This window comes from Amblyraja radiata, chromosome 33 (genome assembly GCF_010909765.2).
Source record: "Amblyraja radiata isolate CabotCenter1 chromosome 33, sAmbRad1.1.pri, whole genome shotgun sequence".
NCBI classification, from domain to species: domain Eukaryota; kingdom Metazoa; phylum Chordata; class Chondrichthyes; order Rajiformes; family Rajidae; genus Amblyraja; species Amblyraja radiata.
Window position 1 is genome coordinate 20,349,059 of NC_045988.1, and position 15,945 is coordinate 20,365,003.

Consider the following 15,945-nt stretch of genomic DNA (forward strand, 5'->3'; position numbering starts at 1 on the left):
TAATTGGCTTGGTATACATGTAAATTGTCCCTAATGTGTGTAGGATATCGTTTGTGTGCGGGGATCTCTGGTCTGCATGGACTCGATGGGCCGAAAGGCCTGTTTCTGCGCTGTATCTCTAAACTAAACTAAGCTAAACTAAAAGATGTGTGTAGCTTTTGAATATGATATCCCATAAGCAATGGCCCACGTTACAGAGATGTGTGAGTGAGCACACTTGGGGGGTGGGAGAAGCCACATTCATAGAGACTATCGGGTGTTTCAGTGGTCACGGCTTTTTGATGGATGGACACGGTTCCCGACAGGCAGTGCAGCAACATGGAAAGTTACTTCTTCAAGCCTAGATAGAATGGACATGGAGAGGATGTTTCTCTAGTGGGAGAATCTTGGACCAGAGGCCATAGCCTCAGACTAAAAGGACGTATGTTTAGAAAGAAGATGAGGAGACATCATGCCTCACCCTCACACAATCCCACTCACCCTCAATAACATTTAATTTCATGTTTTTATATTGATTTAATAACACCAAAACCAATGACATATAATCAGTTGCAGAAAGCTCCCTGTTGGGCTCAGTCTTGCTCCTTCTTACATCTGCTCCGTTCATGTACAGTACTCCGACCAACCTTCCCCCAACTTCCCCCCCCCCCCCCCCCCCCCCCCCCCCCCCTTCAGGCAAGAGGTATAGAAGTGTGAAAACGCACACTTCCAAATTCATGGACAATTTCTTCTCAACTGTTATCAGGTAACTGAACCGTCCTACCAACAACTGGTCCTGAGCTACTATCTACCTCATTGGATACCCTCGGACTATCTTTGACTTTACTGGACTTTATCTTGCACTAAACTTTATTCATTTAATTCCCTTTATCATGTATCTGTACGCTGTGGAAGGCGTGATTGTAATAAAGTATTGCCTTTCCACTGTAGACAAAAATGCTGGAGAAACTCAGCGGGTGAGGCAGCATCTATGGAGCGAAGGAAATAGGCAACGTTTTGGGCCAAAACCCTTCTTCAGACCGATGTGATGGTGGGGCGGGAAGAAGAAAGGAAGAGGAGGAGTCAGAGGGCTAGAGGGAGAGCTGAGAAGGGGAGGAGACAGTAAGGACTACCTGAAATTAGAGAAGTCAATGTTCATACTGCTGGGGTACAAACTGTCAAAGTGAAATATGAGGTGCTGCTCCTCCAATTTCCAGTGGTCCTCACTCTGACCACGGAGGAGGCCCAGGACAGAAAGGTTGGATTTGGAATGGGAGGGGGAGTTGAAGTGCTGAGCAACGGGAGATCAGGCTGGTATTGCCTTTGCACTGACTGGTTAGCACACAACTAAATCTTTTCACCGTGCTTCTGTACACGTGACAATAAACTAAACTCAAACTCAGCTCAAGCCATTATAGCAAACTCTGACCCTCGTCCTCCATTGCATCGGTGAGTTTGTCCTGTAAATGGGTGATAGGACATCATGACAGACAGTCCCCTGCCACTGCCGCTCCCCTGCACTGGTCAGAAAGCACAAACCAAGGTTGTGCTAGTGCCTGTTGATATCTTACTCATGTCACAGGGAGAACATGGAGTCAGGGGGAGAATGTGCAAACTCCACCCAGGCAGCACCCGAGCTCAGGATCGAACACCGGTCTCTGGCGCTATGAGACAGTGACTCTGCCAGCTGCCCCACTGTGTCACCCAACTTTGGGATAATGGGATGAGAATGCTATGGTTATGCAATGGCAGCCATTAACCTGTGCCATCACAACACAGTGCCAGCCTTTCATATTCCCATGTACTCTGGCTCATTATTAAGGTCCCAACTTCAGATGGGATTGTCCGGAAATGTATCTTGTCACCCCAAGAAATCATCTTTGCCTGAACCCCGAAATCTTCGAGTAACCCAGTGGGTCCCTCCAATAGTCCCAGTTATGTTAAGATATTCACGTGAAGAATTCCCAAGTCAATTGATTGTGACAAAATGCTGGAGTAACACAGCAGGACAAGCAGCATCTCTGGAGAGATGGAATGGGTGGCGTTTCGGGTCGAGACCCTTCTTCAGACTTCGACCCGAAACGTCATCTATTCCTGTCCCACTGAGTTGCTCCAGCATTGTGTGTCTATCTTCGGTGTAAACCAGCACGTCCAGTTCCTTCCTACTCAGTAGATTGCTGATTCCTGCTACGTTGTCAGCAGTTCCCCCAGGCAACATTACAACCATCACGACTTGTTTTATTCCCTTCTGTGCCTCAATCCAGATGCCGGTATTTCCAACTACATTGCTCAGACGGAAAAGTTTGGCACAATTACGTCTGACGGGCCCATCTACAGCACCATCGACACCGCCAGTGACGAGTTGCGCACGTTCAATGGGGCTTTCCCGAATCAGCAGACCACGCTCTACGCAAGCACTCCCGTGGTGCCCCTCGGAGTCCAGAACCAGTACACAGCAGACCCTGTCAATGGACACTGGGGTGCCCAGCCTGGACCTTCCAACACCCAGTATTCCCAGCCCGAGCGCGGCCGACAAGAAGCCGGTGAGCTGTTTGACAATTGGCAGAATGTTGCCATATTTGTTTGGTTTAGTTTAGAGATACAGCGCGGAAACAGGCCCTTCGGCCCACGCAGACCAGCGATCCCCACATATCAACATTATCCTACACACACTAGAGACAATTTTTTACATTTACCAAGCCAATTTACCTACAAACCTCCACATCCTTGGAGTGTGGGAGGAAACCGAAGGTCTCGGAGAAAACCCACGCGGTCACAGGGAGAATGTACAAACTCCGTACAGACAGCACCCGTAGTCGGGATTGAACCAGGGTCTGCGTTGCTGCAAGCGCTGTAAGGCAGCAACTCTATCGATTTGCTTTGAACCAAAGATAGACACAAAAGCTGGATTTACTCAGCGGGCCAGGCAGCACCTCTGGAATAGGAATAGGTGACGTTTCGGGTCGAGGCCCTTCTCCGACTGAGAATCAAGGGAAAGGGAAAAGAGAGATATCAAAAGAAAATAGAACAAATGAATGAAAGATATGCAAAAAAGCAACAATGATCAAGGAAAGGTGGTGGCCACAATGGTCCATTGTTGGCAGTGGAGTGGGTGATAACGAGTTATACAGACAGTGAAACTCAACAGGACAGTATTGAAACTAGTATGATGACTAGTTAGAGAAATCAATATTCATACCTCTGGGGTGTAAGCTGACAAAGCAAAATATGAAGTGCTGTTTTGCCAATTTGCATTTGGCCTCAGTCTGACAATGGAGGAGGCCCTGGACAGTGAACCAAGTTGGAAACCAGTTAAAAGACAAAGGGATACAAGATTGGTGAGACTTCGTGGTTTCCCAGTCCATTTTGGTTTGCTCATGATGTGCAGCATATTGGTGGAGATCAGGGCCCAGCAAATCGTGAAGCAGGAATCCTGGTCAGCATGCAATGCAGTTCATTTTCCATCAAGCCAAGTCTCTTTTTCCTTGGACCTTCCCAAACCAGAGTGACACAGGAATCCTACCACTGCCTGTTTAGTTTAGTTTAGTTTAGTAGATACAGCGCGGAAACAGGCCCTTCGGTCCGCGCTGACCAGCAATCTCCGCACATTAACACTATCCTACACACTTGGGACAATTTACATTTATACCAAGCCAATTAGACTACAAACCCGTACATCTTTGGAGTGTGGGAGGAAACCAGACCTTCCTGGCGAATCCACACGTAGGTAATGGGGAGAACATAAAAACCCCGCACAGACAGCACCCGTAATCTGGATCAAACCCAAGTCTCTGGCACCGTAAGGCAGCAACTCAACCGCTCCACCACCTACTGCAGACCCAAATTGATAGTCAAATAGAGCAGGGGAGAAACAGATCAGCTCATTCAGCCCATCAAGCCTGTTCTGTCCTCACTCCATGGTTGACCTTTACTCCATATCTCAAAAACATCAGCCATGTTTGAATGGCTGAGCAGACTCGATAGGCCGAACGGCCTAGTTCTGCTCCTGTATCTTATTCACGGGGCCTTTCATCGGCCGGCGGGGGCTTCAACATCGGGAGCCTCGATCGCCTCGATGCAGCCCTTAGAAAGCATCTGTTAAAGTCCGGATTACATAACATGGGGGGATCGTCCCCCACCTCTCAAAGCTTGTCCCCCCCCCAGGATTTCCGCCCATGCCTTGGTCATTAAATCAAGGGTTAGGAGCCGTTGGAGCCGGCTGCGGTTTCCTCCCACATACCAAAGATGTGCAGGTGTGTAGCTTAATTGGCTGCTGTAAATTTTCCCTGGTGTCTAGGATAGAACTAGTGTAAGGAGATCACTGGTCGGTACAGACTCGGCGGGCCAAAGGGCCTGTTTCCACACTGTATCTTTCAACTTAGCTAAACTAAACTAAACTAAAGAGGAATAACTACTTGGGTAAGGTGGCCAATAGATCAAGACAGGTCTGTGTCCATGAAGGAGAAGGGGTGAAAATGAACTAATGCTAAGATGTAAGAGATAACGTGTTTTGCTGAATAATATTATTCATTTCGAGTGAATCTCACCATGTCACTGAAATATCTGAAAATGATCAATGTGATGATTTATTGCGGTGAATGAATGATCTCATAAACACAGCCGTCATCCTTCAGCGATGACTTGCCACAAACAGTAATGAGATGACTGGTTAATCAATAGCATTGGTCAGTCAGAAGGAAACACTTACTCGCACGGTGCAAGAATCAGGACTCTTTGAAATCCACCTGAATAGGGGGTCAATTATCTTTTGGTGTCTCACCCCAAAGGGTCCACTGATCCAGTTCACCTGAAGGATTCAATGGTTCACTGGTTCAATGGTGTTTTTATTGTCACGTGTGCAAAGTGTAAACGTGCAGCGAAATTCATTTCTGAAGGTGCAGCGGGGATAATGTATAGGAATCTGACAAATCCACGCCATAGTCAATTGGGCAGTGATTGCTGAAAGATACAGCCTGTATACACGGTGGCACAGTGGTGTATCTGTAACGTTGCTGCCTCACAGCACCAGGGACCCGGATTCGATCCTGATCATGGGTGCTGTCTGTACGGAGTTTGTACGTTCTCCCCGTGACCTGTGTGGGTTTTCCCCAGAAGCACCGGTTTCCTCCCACACTCCACAGACGTACAGGTTTGGAGGCTAATTGGCTTGGTATAAAATGTAAATTTGTCCCTAGTGTGTGTTAGTGTGGAGTGCGGGGATCGCTGGTCAGTATGGACTCGGTGGGCTGAAGGGCCTGTTTTACGTGCTGTATCTCTGAACTAAACTGAACATATACCTATTGGATGACGGACGGGCCAGCGGTGGGTGCCGGTGGTTGGTCAAGGACCCGCCGCCGAGACGAAAGAGGGTCCAGACATGGGGGGGGGGGGGGCACCAAAAACAAAGAGGGGCCATTGGGGACCATATTGAACACTTGTAACTTTGTCACCGCCCTAGACATGGCGACCCTCTGCCTATTTTGCGTGCGGTATGTAAAGCAAAGAATTTCACTGTGACATGCCACATGTGATCATAAAATATCAATGAATCAATCAACCAAATATCTCCGTTCTCATTGCCACAGGTGGGAAAACCGGCAAGCAGAAACTGAATGCCAAGTCAGTGAAGGCCACACCTCTGAACTGGACAGACTTGCTGCCACCGCCACCACCCAGCGTGGATATAGACTCCTACGATGATGACGAGGAGCTGGAGTACGGGTATGCGAGTGTTCACTGTCGATCTACTCAAGTGTTAGACAAAAGCCTGTGCAGGCTAAGATATTTTCCCTCTCAGCCTGAAAATTCCAGGATGTTCTGATGCCTGTTTAAAGCACAAGGCAGGCCTCATTCAGATTAGGCGGCACAGTGGTGCATTTGTTCGAGCTGCTGCCTCACAGTACCAATCCCATCCCTTATGAAGAAGAGATCCTCTCAGAGGAAGGCGTTTGACCCGAAACGTCACCTATTCCTTTTCTCCAGAGATACTGCCTGACCCACTGAGTTACTCCAGCATTTTCTGTCTATCTCTTCTGTCGTCTGTATAGTGGTTGTAAGTCCTCCCTGTGACCACATGGGTTTGTTTCAAATAACCCAGTTCTCTCCCAAGGGTTAGTAAGCAAATTTGCCACAGTAAATCCCATCCAGTGTGTTAGCAAGTGGTAGGAACTGGAGAGAATACATGGCTATTAGTTTGGAGATGCAGCGCAGAAACAGGCCCTTCAACCCATCGACTATCTGCTGACCAGTTGTACTCGCACACTTACACTATCCTACACACACGAGGGACAATTTACAATGATACCAAACCAATTAGCCTCCAAACCTGTACGTCTTTGAGGTGTGGAAGGAAACGGGAGGTCCCGGAGAAAACCCATGCAAGTCACAGGGAGAACGCACAAACTCCGTACAGACATGCACCCACAGTCAGGATCGAACCCGGGTCTCTGGTGCTGTAAGGCAGCAACTCAACTGTTGTGAATGATTGATGGATATGCACAGGCAGATGAGATTAATTTAAGCTGGTATCATATTTGACACAGATGCTGGGCCGAAGGGCCCATTCCTGTGCTGTACTGTTCTATGTTCCATGTTAAGATATTGGATGAATTCAAGATATTGATGTATTCAAGAGAGTGTTAGATATAGCTCTGAGGGCTAATGGAATCAAGCGATATGGGGAGAAAGCAGGAACGGGGTACTGATTGTGGATGATCAGCCATGGTCACATTGAATGGCGGTACTGGCTCGAAGGGCCGAATGACCTACTCCGTCGCCTATGTAACTTACACCTCTTTGTTGAGAGTAAGGTGTATTCATATTTTCCATTTAAAGCCCTGGTGTTGATGACTGGTGTCCCCCACTCCCTGAGAGAACCTACTTGGTGGAGGGGGCGAGTGAGGAGGAAGGTCCCCCTCCGCCCCCTCGAGGAGAGGCATCATCGCCGGCCACCTCCTACGGGCAACAGTCCACAGCGACACTAACACCATCGCCTCGAGAGGAAGCGCGTTCATCAGGGCACGGCGTGACTGAGGATATCCCAAGGCTTCATCAGTTTGAGATTCCACATTTACATCGGTGAGCATGTTTGCGGACTGGTTATTGCACAGGTCCACCACTGATTCTCCGGCAACTGATGGTCTGGCACCTTCTTTAACCGGGACAGAATTACGAGAGGTACCACTCGCAATCCCCCCTCCCCCGGAAGTCCCTCGACAATGCGGCGCCTGGGCCATGTGAAGCGGCTGATCTCAACCTCATTAGGACTTCCACGGCTGGACCTCTGATTAGCGGGACGACTTTGCCCCCTGCAGCCGGGTCTCTGGAAGTCCAGCCCGGCCGGAGCTGGCAGATCTGTTCACATAGCCTGCTTTGGCTGGCTGGTATCTCAGCCCCTTCCCCAGTGGCCGAAATGGTCTGTTCGAATACCGTTCATCTCTTGGAGGTCGCGACCTCTGATGGTCCAGCAAAACGGATAGTCCGGGAAGGCTCTGGAACCAAAGGTGCTGGAAAATCGGTGATGGACCTGTATTTATAAACTGCAGCAACAGCAAACACAGCAGTGAGGATATCGGGGAAAAAATATTAGGAAATAGCAGAAAGTAATTGATGGACTAATATTGGTACTTCTGTCAATGTTTTACATTGGTATCTCTGTCCTCGATCACCTCTGACCTCTTGCACATTCCTAGTTTACAACACTCCGCCATTGACAGTAGTGTCTTAAGTCATCAAAGCAACAAACTCTATCATTCCCTCCCTAAACCTCTTCCTGCCTCTCAATCCCTCCTCCTTTGGATTGCTACGTTAAACCTCTGTCTTTGATAAGGCTTCGATGGGGCATATTTATTACAATAGGAGCGCTATTTTGAACCTGAGCCACATCATTGTTAGTTAAAACAATTCACCTCTGTACTTTTCTTGTGGATAGGACGTGGATGGGTGGGTCAATAAAAAATGGACGCGCTTCTCTTCCAAAAATAAATTGCTTTGCAAATGGCGGCAGGGTGGCGCAGCAGTAGAGTTGCTGCCTTACAGCGCTTGCAGCGCCGGGGACCCGGGTTCGAACCCGACTACGGGTGCTGTCCGTACCGAGTTTGTATATTCTCCCCGTGACATGCGTGGGTTTTCCCCGAGATCTTCAGTTTCCTCCCACACTCCAAAGATGTACAGTTTTGTAGGTTAATTGGCCTGGTATAAGTGTAAATTGTCCTTAGTGTGTGTTGGATACTGTTAATGTGCGGGGATCGCTGGTCGGTGTGGACTCGGTGGGCCGAAGGGCCTGTTTCCGCGCTGTATCTCTAAACTAAATTAAACTAAAAAAAATAATCAATTGGTGCTTTAAAGAATAGACGCAGGTCTCTTTAAAAACTCCTGCTTCCTCACTGTTCAATATTCTCCCCAGAAAACTGACACTCAATCCTGAATCAATCAAATTGTTTTAATTGAACAAATTCCGCATAAACAGAACAGAAGAGATATGTAATGAGGTTGTTGAAGGTAATGAGACTTTTGATAGAGCAAATAATGGGCAATTATTTCTATGGGTGGATAAGGCACTAACCAATGGCGGCTGCCTGACAATAATTGGCCGCGGAGACAGACGGGGAATCGGGTAATTTTTGTTTAATGCTGTGTGATGCTCTGATGTGAATGGACTGCCTGAAAGGGAGCTGGAGGCAGTTTCCAATACAATAAACATTACAAAGGGAAGAGGAGAAATATTTAAAGGGGAAGAATGTATGAGGAAAGACCAAGGGTTAGGAGCTAATTGGGTAGATTTGTCAAAGGGATTCAACCATGTGAGCAGAATTAATTTTTTATTGTGTTTAATGATTTTATTAGTCTTTTGTGATTATTGCTGGAGAAAACTCAGCCTTTAATAATCTGGAGGCCTCAACTCAGCCTTTAATAATAATTCCCAAGCTCAACTAATAATAACAATTAGTTAATAACAATTAGTTAATAACAATAATAACTCAGCTTTTAATAATAATTCCCCCCCCCCCCCCCCCCCCCCCCCCCCCCAGTGATAAAAATACATCTATTGACCCCAGGTTACATCACTGATGATGTGTTCAAGAGCATCAATAGATGTATTTTTATCAATGGAGGGGAGGAAGGTGGAGAGGAGGTGGTGCCTTAAGGGTGTCTCCTGTCCATACTCTTATGGGAATCTACCACAAAATGACAGGAGACATAAGGAACTGCAGATGCTGGTTTACCAAAACAAACACAAAATGCTGGACTAACTCAGTGGGTCAGTCAGCATCACTGGAGGATCTCGATAGGTGGCATTTCTGGTCGGGCCCATTCTTCAGACTGATTGCAGTAGGGGCGAGGCAGCTGGAAGAGGGAGGGAGGGGGGAACAGACTGGGGGGACGGTGGGGGTCTGGGGGGCTGTGAGGGAGGGGGAAAACGGATGGGGAGGGGCTGGGGGAAACGAAGGCTGACGATGAGAGAGCTAGATAGGGCTCTTAAAGATAGCGGAGTCAGGGGATATGGGAAGAAGGCAGGAACGGGGTACTGATTGGGGATGATCAGCCATGGTCACATTGAATGGCGGTGCTGGCTCGTTACCTACAATTGAAGTATTTTATGTTCATGGCATTGCGCTGTAAACTATGCAAGCGGAATATGAGGTGCTGTTCCTCCAGTTTGCATGTGGCCCCACTCTAGCAATGGAAGAGGCCCAGGACAGAAAGGGTCAGTTTGGGAATGGAAAATTGAGTTAAAATGGTTAGCAACTGGGAGATCCAACAGGCCCACGCAGAAGGATATGACAGGAGCTGTTTATAAGGGCAGTACATTAATAATATTTTATTATTAATGTTTAATGTTTTATGTGTCATTCCTAACTGTCACTGTATGTCATGTTGTCACTTGCGGGCGGAGCACCAAGGCAATTTCCTTGTATGTGAATTTAATTCCTTGTATGTGAATATGCCAATAAACGTATTCATTCATTCATTCATTCACATTCGTCAGTTGAGCTGTCTGAATATAATTGTGGGGCTTGTCTGACTTATTCTGTGTTGGTGCTCTCCACTCCTCTTTCAGGAGACTCCCAGTGGGCCCAGTCCCTCTGCCCAGACCGCCAACCCCTCCGCCATCGCAGAGCCACTCAAGCGGGAATGGGAACGAGGCTGCCACAGAGACAGCGGGCCCCCATCGGCATGGGCACACACGCAACCCGAGCCAGACTATGATCAACAGCAGTGAGAACGTCAACGTACCTGGAGCAGGTGAGGCACGCCACTCGTTTATGGATGGTAGAAGCAACAGCCTTTATTCCCGTAAAGCGAAGGTGGGCATTGGCCACAATCAGGGCACCCCAGTGACACAGCTAATCGAGTAAGAAGGTACACCAAAGGTAGACACAAAATGCGGGAGTAACACAGCGGGTTAGGCAGCAGCTCTGGAGAAATAGAATAGGTGATGTTTCGGGTCGAGACCCTTCTTCAGTCTGAGGAAGGGTCTTGACCCGAAACGTCACCTATTCCTTTATCTAGAGATGCTGCCTGACCCGCTGAGTTACTCCAGCATTTTTTGTCTGTCTTCAGCACAGCTAGTAGAGTTGCCCAATCACAGCACTGGAGAGCTGGCTTCAACCCTAACCTCTGCTTCTGTATGTGTGGAGTTTGCACGTTCTTCCTGTGAGGGTTTCCTCCAGGTGCACTGCCACATCCTTCCACATCCCAAAGACACAAAGGTTGATCGGTTAATAGTCCACTCTAAATCATCCCGTGTATGGAGATGAATCTTGGAGGGGGGGGTGGAGAAGAATGTGGGGAGAATTAAAATGAATGTTAATGGCTGACTCAGTGGGCCGAAGGGCCTGTTCCCATGCTGCAGGATTCTATGACTATTCTTTGCTTCACAAATGGACATATGACAGTTTTGCAGCAGATATCCTTTTAACCTGTTTAAAACTAGTTGTGATCTGGATTAAATGACATTGCATGGAGGTCAAGCCATTGATGGAGAATCCTCAGTCCAATTTTGTAATCAATATTTTGCATTGATGTTCAATGTAGCCACAAATCAATAAAGCTGGATTACTGAGGCAGAGTGATTCGTGTTCAGTGAGGTTCTCCTACTCCAGGAAGTCTAGTTTAGTTTAGTTTAGAGATACAGGGCGAAAACAGGCCCTTCGGCTCACCGAGTCCGCACCGACCAGCGATCCCCGCGCATTAACTCCTCCCTACCCACACTAGGGACGATTGTACATTTACAACCTGTACGTCTTTGGAGTGCGGGAAGAAACCGAAGATCTCGGAGAAAACCCATACAGGTCAAGGGGAGAACGTACAATCTTTGTACAGACAAGCACCCATGGTCAGGATCGAACCTGGGTCTCTGGCACTGTAAGGCAGTAGCTCTACCGCTCTGCTACTGTGTCCAAGGCATGAGTTTTATTGCAGCAGTTATTTGTGCTGAAGCAAAACAAGAATTTAATTGTCCTATCTGGGACACATGACAATAAACTCTCTTGAATCCTGAATCTTGAAACTGAGGAGTGTAGGCATTTCACTGGTGCTGGTGAATCTCTTCATTTCTGTATTCCAGAGATTATAGAGGATAGATCAAATGGGGAGGTGATAAAGAAGATCTTGATATTTTTTTAAAAGATGATGAATCAGAGCTATTGGGGATCTGGGACAAGGAGGAGTTGAGGCCTGGGTCTGACAAGCCATGGTTATATGGAGATGCAAGGCAGGCTGGAGTGACTTATTCGTGTTCACATTTACCTTCCATTCATGTGTTTAGTCATTTTGAACATTGCTGAGTTTTAGATTTGTACTTTATGAACAAAATTTGAATATATCGTCTTCCTAGTTTCTATTTTTGCTCCCACCTTCATTTAGTGATTGCGCTCAATAAGTTATATATTTTTGAAGTAATTTAGTTGTGGAATGAACCTACAAAATCATACTCTCACTTTCATGTCCTCCCCAGCAACAATAGTTAGACTTTAGACAGAGATACAGCACGGAAACAGGCTCTTCGGGCCACTGAGCCCATGCCAACCCAGTGATCACCCTGTACAATAGCACTATCCTACAAATCAGGGACAATTTACAATTTTACTGAAGTCAATTAACCTATAAACCTATACGTTTTTAGAATGGAGGAGTAAATCAGATTCAGATTCAGATTCAGATTCAGATTCAACTTCAGATAAACTGGAGCACCTGGAGATAACCCACATGGTCACAGGGAGAACATACAAACTCCGTCCAGACAGCATCCGTAGTCAGGTGTCTGGCACTGTAACGGGCCTGTCCCACTTCCCACGACCTTGTGACGACCATGCTGCGAGTATGAGTCAAGGGCAAACTCGGCAGAAGTCGCCAATTAGGCCATGAAAGTGTGACGGGGCTTAAGGCAGCAACTCATCCACTGTGCCACCGCGCCACCCAAAGTTAGTGCTTTTCTGTCCTTAATTATTCCATCTCTTTTGTATCTAGGGAAGACAAGACACACGCCTGTGATAGGGGGCAGCAACATAAACACCCCACCCAGCCAGAAAGCTCGTGCAAAAAAGAAAGCTAAGCAGAATCCGTATCGCCGGGATATCTCTCAAGGAGGTAGGTTCCAGCCAAGTTTTGACTTATGAATGTTTCATGTTCTCTTCAGACCAACTAAACACGGTGAGCCAATTTATTTTCCTTCCACATCCCACATAGCTTTATCCTCGACACGTCAGGGAACGGTCCTAATTCAATGGAAATTACATTTATTACTCAATCAACATTTTAACTCAATTTAATGTTGTAAAATATATTTAGTTTCCTGCCGTGTTAAGCAAGGGAGTTGAGACCAAGTTGGTGTTCTGATGAAACAGGAGTTAACTGAATAAAGATGTAAGATAGAATTAAGCCTCCAAGTTGAAGTGAAACCACTTCATTGGAGAAAATATTGAATTACAGTTTAATGAGCCACCCATCTATGCTCCTTGACCCCGCCCCTGGTCCTCAGTTCTTTAGAGACTCAATGGTTCAAACATTTTGCGTATAATCACCTCCAATTTTGATATAATTCTAGCAATTTTATTAAATCCTCTCTAGTGTTATGAAATACATTTTTTATAATTTGAAATCCCAGAACTGTGTGGTCCAAGAAAGATTCTATATTCTCAATTCTCAAAATGATCTAGAGTGATTTTTTTTTAAATTGGTTCCGCTAGATTTATCACCTTGTTACCGATCTTTGGTGAATCTGTATCGTTTTGCTAGTCTGGTCCATATACCTGTATAATTGCTTTCCAAACATTATGTGGCCTCTTTCTTCTTCCTACCAAACAAGTTCAGCTCACTAAACTATATTGCAATTTATTAGACAAATGCATCTATCGAGTTGTAGAATTGTACAGCACAGAAACAAGCCCCTCAACTCACCAAAGATAGACGCAGAAAGCTGGAGTAACTCAGCGGGTCAGACAACATCTCTGGAGAAAAGGAACAAGTGACGTTTCGGGTCGAGGCCCTTCTTCAGACTGAAAGTCATGGGAAAGGGAACCGCTACTCTCTGCTTTTTGCTTGGCATCTTGCTTGTACCACACCTTGCTACTTCATTACTGATGCTTTGAACCTGATATTCTTTAGGCAGTAAACTTGGGAAGCAAATGAGTATAAATACTGTAGTTGGAAGATAGGAAGGTCTCTGCCATCCAAACTGGTTGACACCCTTCCGTAACAATGATGATTGCAATATAGCTTTTAATATTTGGTAAGACTTTTCCACACACTGCATTTCTGCTGGTGACCACAAGCCGATTCTGGAAAAGAGGTATAAACGCAGTAACTGTAAAGGATATTGGCTGATGATGGAGGGTGATCTGAGGTGCTGTCTTGCTACCATGGGTGTCCATGAAGGAGTTACTCAACCCACTGATGTTGGATCCATTTCCACAGTAAATTCTAATATGTTGTTCCATCATCAGTTACTCTTTCTCATATTCCACAATCATTGATGAATGCTGCTCGATATCTTTTACTAACATCTTTTAAATGGAGCTTACTTGTAACGCAGGCCGTCTTCCCAAATAATATATCAGCGATGCACGCATCATTCATCTTGTCCACGTGCTAGCTTTAGAAAGTCTTCTTTGCTTTTATGTACGCTGGGCTGCTTGGCATCTTTGCTTTCGAGAGGACAACTGTGTTGGAAACTTTTTCCTTTCCTTCCAACTCGGGGGCAAAGCACATAGACCTGCTGCTTCACAGTTCTTTCGGCGTGTTCAATCCTGACTTACAATGCTGTCTCTGTGGAGTTTGCATCTTCTCCCTGTGATCACAAGACTTTCATCTTGATGCTCCAGTTTCCACCCAATCCTAAAGACTTGCGGGCTGATAGTTAATTTTGCCACTGTGAATATATCTAGTGTGTAGGGTAGGTGCTGGTATCTGGTGAAAGCTCACGAGAACACGGGGAGAATCAAAATGGGATCATTTTAGGGTTAGTGTAAACGGTTGAGTGAAAGTGGCCATTGACTTGGTGAGCCAAAGAGATTGTTTCCTTGTTGTACATCTCTATGTCCATGTCTCTAATGAGCTGAGAAATGCAGTAATCCACTGAAGGGAGCGTGTAACTGCCATAAGACTTACTTACAAAGAAATGTTCCACTAAGTAATAAGGCAAGGACATACACAATGAATGGCAGGGCCAGAGGGATGTAGAATGGCATTAGGTACAACTATGATTTTCGACTTAGATGCTAGGCTTAGTGAGTTGGATAACTGACAGGATGGGACATCAAAGGGCCAAAAGAGCTCTAGCACTTTGACTCTTTGATGGTCCCGCATGCCAGTTTTCTACAAGACTCATAGATTCACTGTCGGGGCAGATCTTTCGCTAAGCTGGAAGGCTGACATAGCCAGCTTTTGTTGACTCACTCTATCTCTGCCTTGGACAGATCTGCCACCACCACCTGAACCTCCCCCAGCTGATGGAGTTGTGGAGACTCCTTACTTACAGCCCAATGGAATGGAGACCAGTGGGACCTCGCTTGACCATGATGGAAGTGCTTCGTCCACAGAGAGGAGGCCATCAGCTGATCAACGAACAGAGAGCGCACATCCCCACAGCAGGGCAGCATCTTCTCGACACAAAAATGGTGAGCAGAAGAAAGACCTCGACAATGGACAACGGCGATTAGACCTTAGGTGTAACAACTTTTAATAACTTAGGATGCGCTCTGGACGTTTGCTTTTCTTCAAAAGTATTGAACTGCAAAAAAAACATTATCGATGGTAACTTGACCCATGGAGTTATGATGGACTCTGATGCCATGTTGTCTCCTGGGAAGAGATTGTCCTGGATTGTTTTCAGCTTCTTGGGAGTTGTTGGGTGCTGCACTCAACTCTGCAGGTGGAGAGTATTCCATCATGGTCCTGAATCCTTCCTCGTAGAATGTGGAGCATCAGGATACACCACTGGATACCTAGATCCAGACCTGCTCTTGCAGCATGGTATTAATTTAACTGGTCCAGTTGACTTTATAGTTAACAGTGATCCCCACAATATTGATGATGATGGATTTGATGGTAGCACTGCCTTTGAATGTCAAGGGTAGGTGGTTTTACTCTCCCTTATCGGAGATAGTCATTGCTCGATTAAATATATCACTTGCCATTTATCACCCCAGCCCTGAATATTGTCTAGGTTCTGCTGAATGTAGTTATGGGCCGCTTCATTTGTTGTGGAGTTGTGAATATGATTGAACATTGCACAGCCATAGATGAAGCAGCTGATGATTGTTATACATAGGGCACTGCTGGAAGGGATTTCTTCAGTGATGTCCTCAGGTTGATGTGATCAACTTCCAACCACCACAACCATCTTCCTTTTCTGAGGTCTGACACAAACCCCTGGGTTGTTTCACCTTTGATGCTGACTGATTTCAGATTTATCTTGATGTCTTGATGCTATCAAGGGTCAGTCATTGCATCTCTTCAGTGGAA

At 46.3% G+C, this 15,945-nt stretch overlaps 1 protein-coding gene across 10 annotated transcripts in view; it reads left to right on the forward strand.

Moving 5' to 3' along the window:
- Positions 1–15,945, forward strand: part of robo3 (roundabout guidance receptor 3) — a 503,574-nt gene that overhangs the window by 460,903 nt on the left and 26,726 nt on the right. For 6 of the 10 annotated variants that reach the window (XM_033049834.1, XM_033049829.1, XM_033049828.1 and 3 more), the window contains 6 exons: positions 2,244–2,522; positions 5,565–5,700; positions 6,814–7,056; positions 10,040–10,224; positions 12,451–12,570; positions 14,898–15,098. In XM_033049834.1, coding sequence (XP_032905725.1) covers positions 2,244–2,522; positions 5,565–5,700; positions 6,814–7,056; positions 10,040–10,224; positions 12,451–12,570; positions 14,898–15,098 — 1,164 coding nt within the window. The remainder of the gene's footprint in view (positions 1–2,243; positions 2,523–5,564; positions 5,701–6,813; positions 7,057–10,039; positions 10,225–12,450; positions 12,571–14,897; positions 15,099–15,945) is intronic. The other 4 variants (XM_033049838.1, XM_033049835.1, XM_033049836.1 and 1 more) reach the window with 3 other exon arrangements.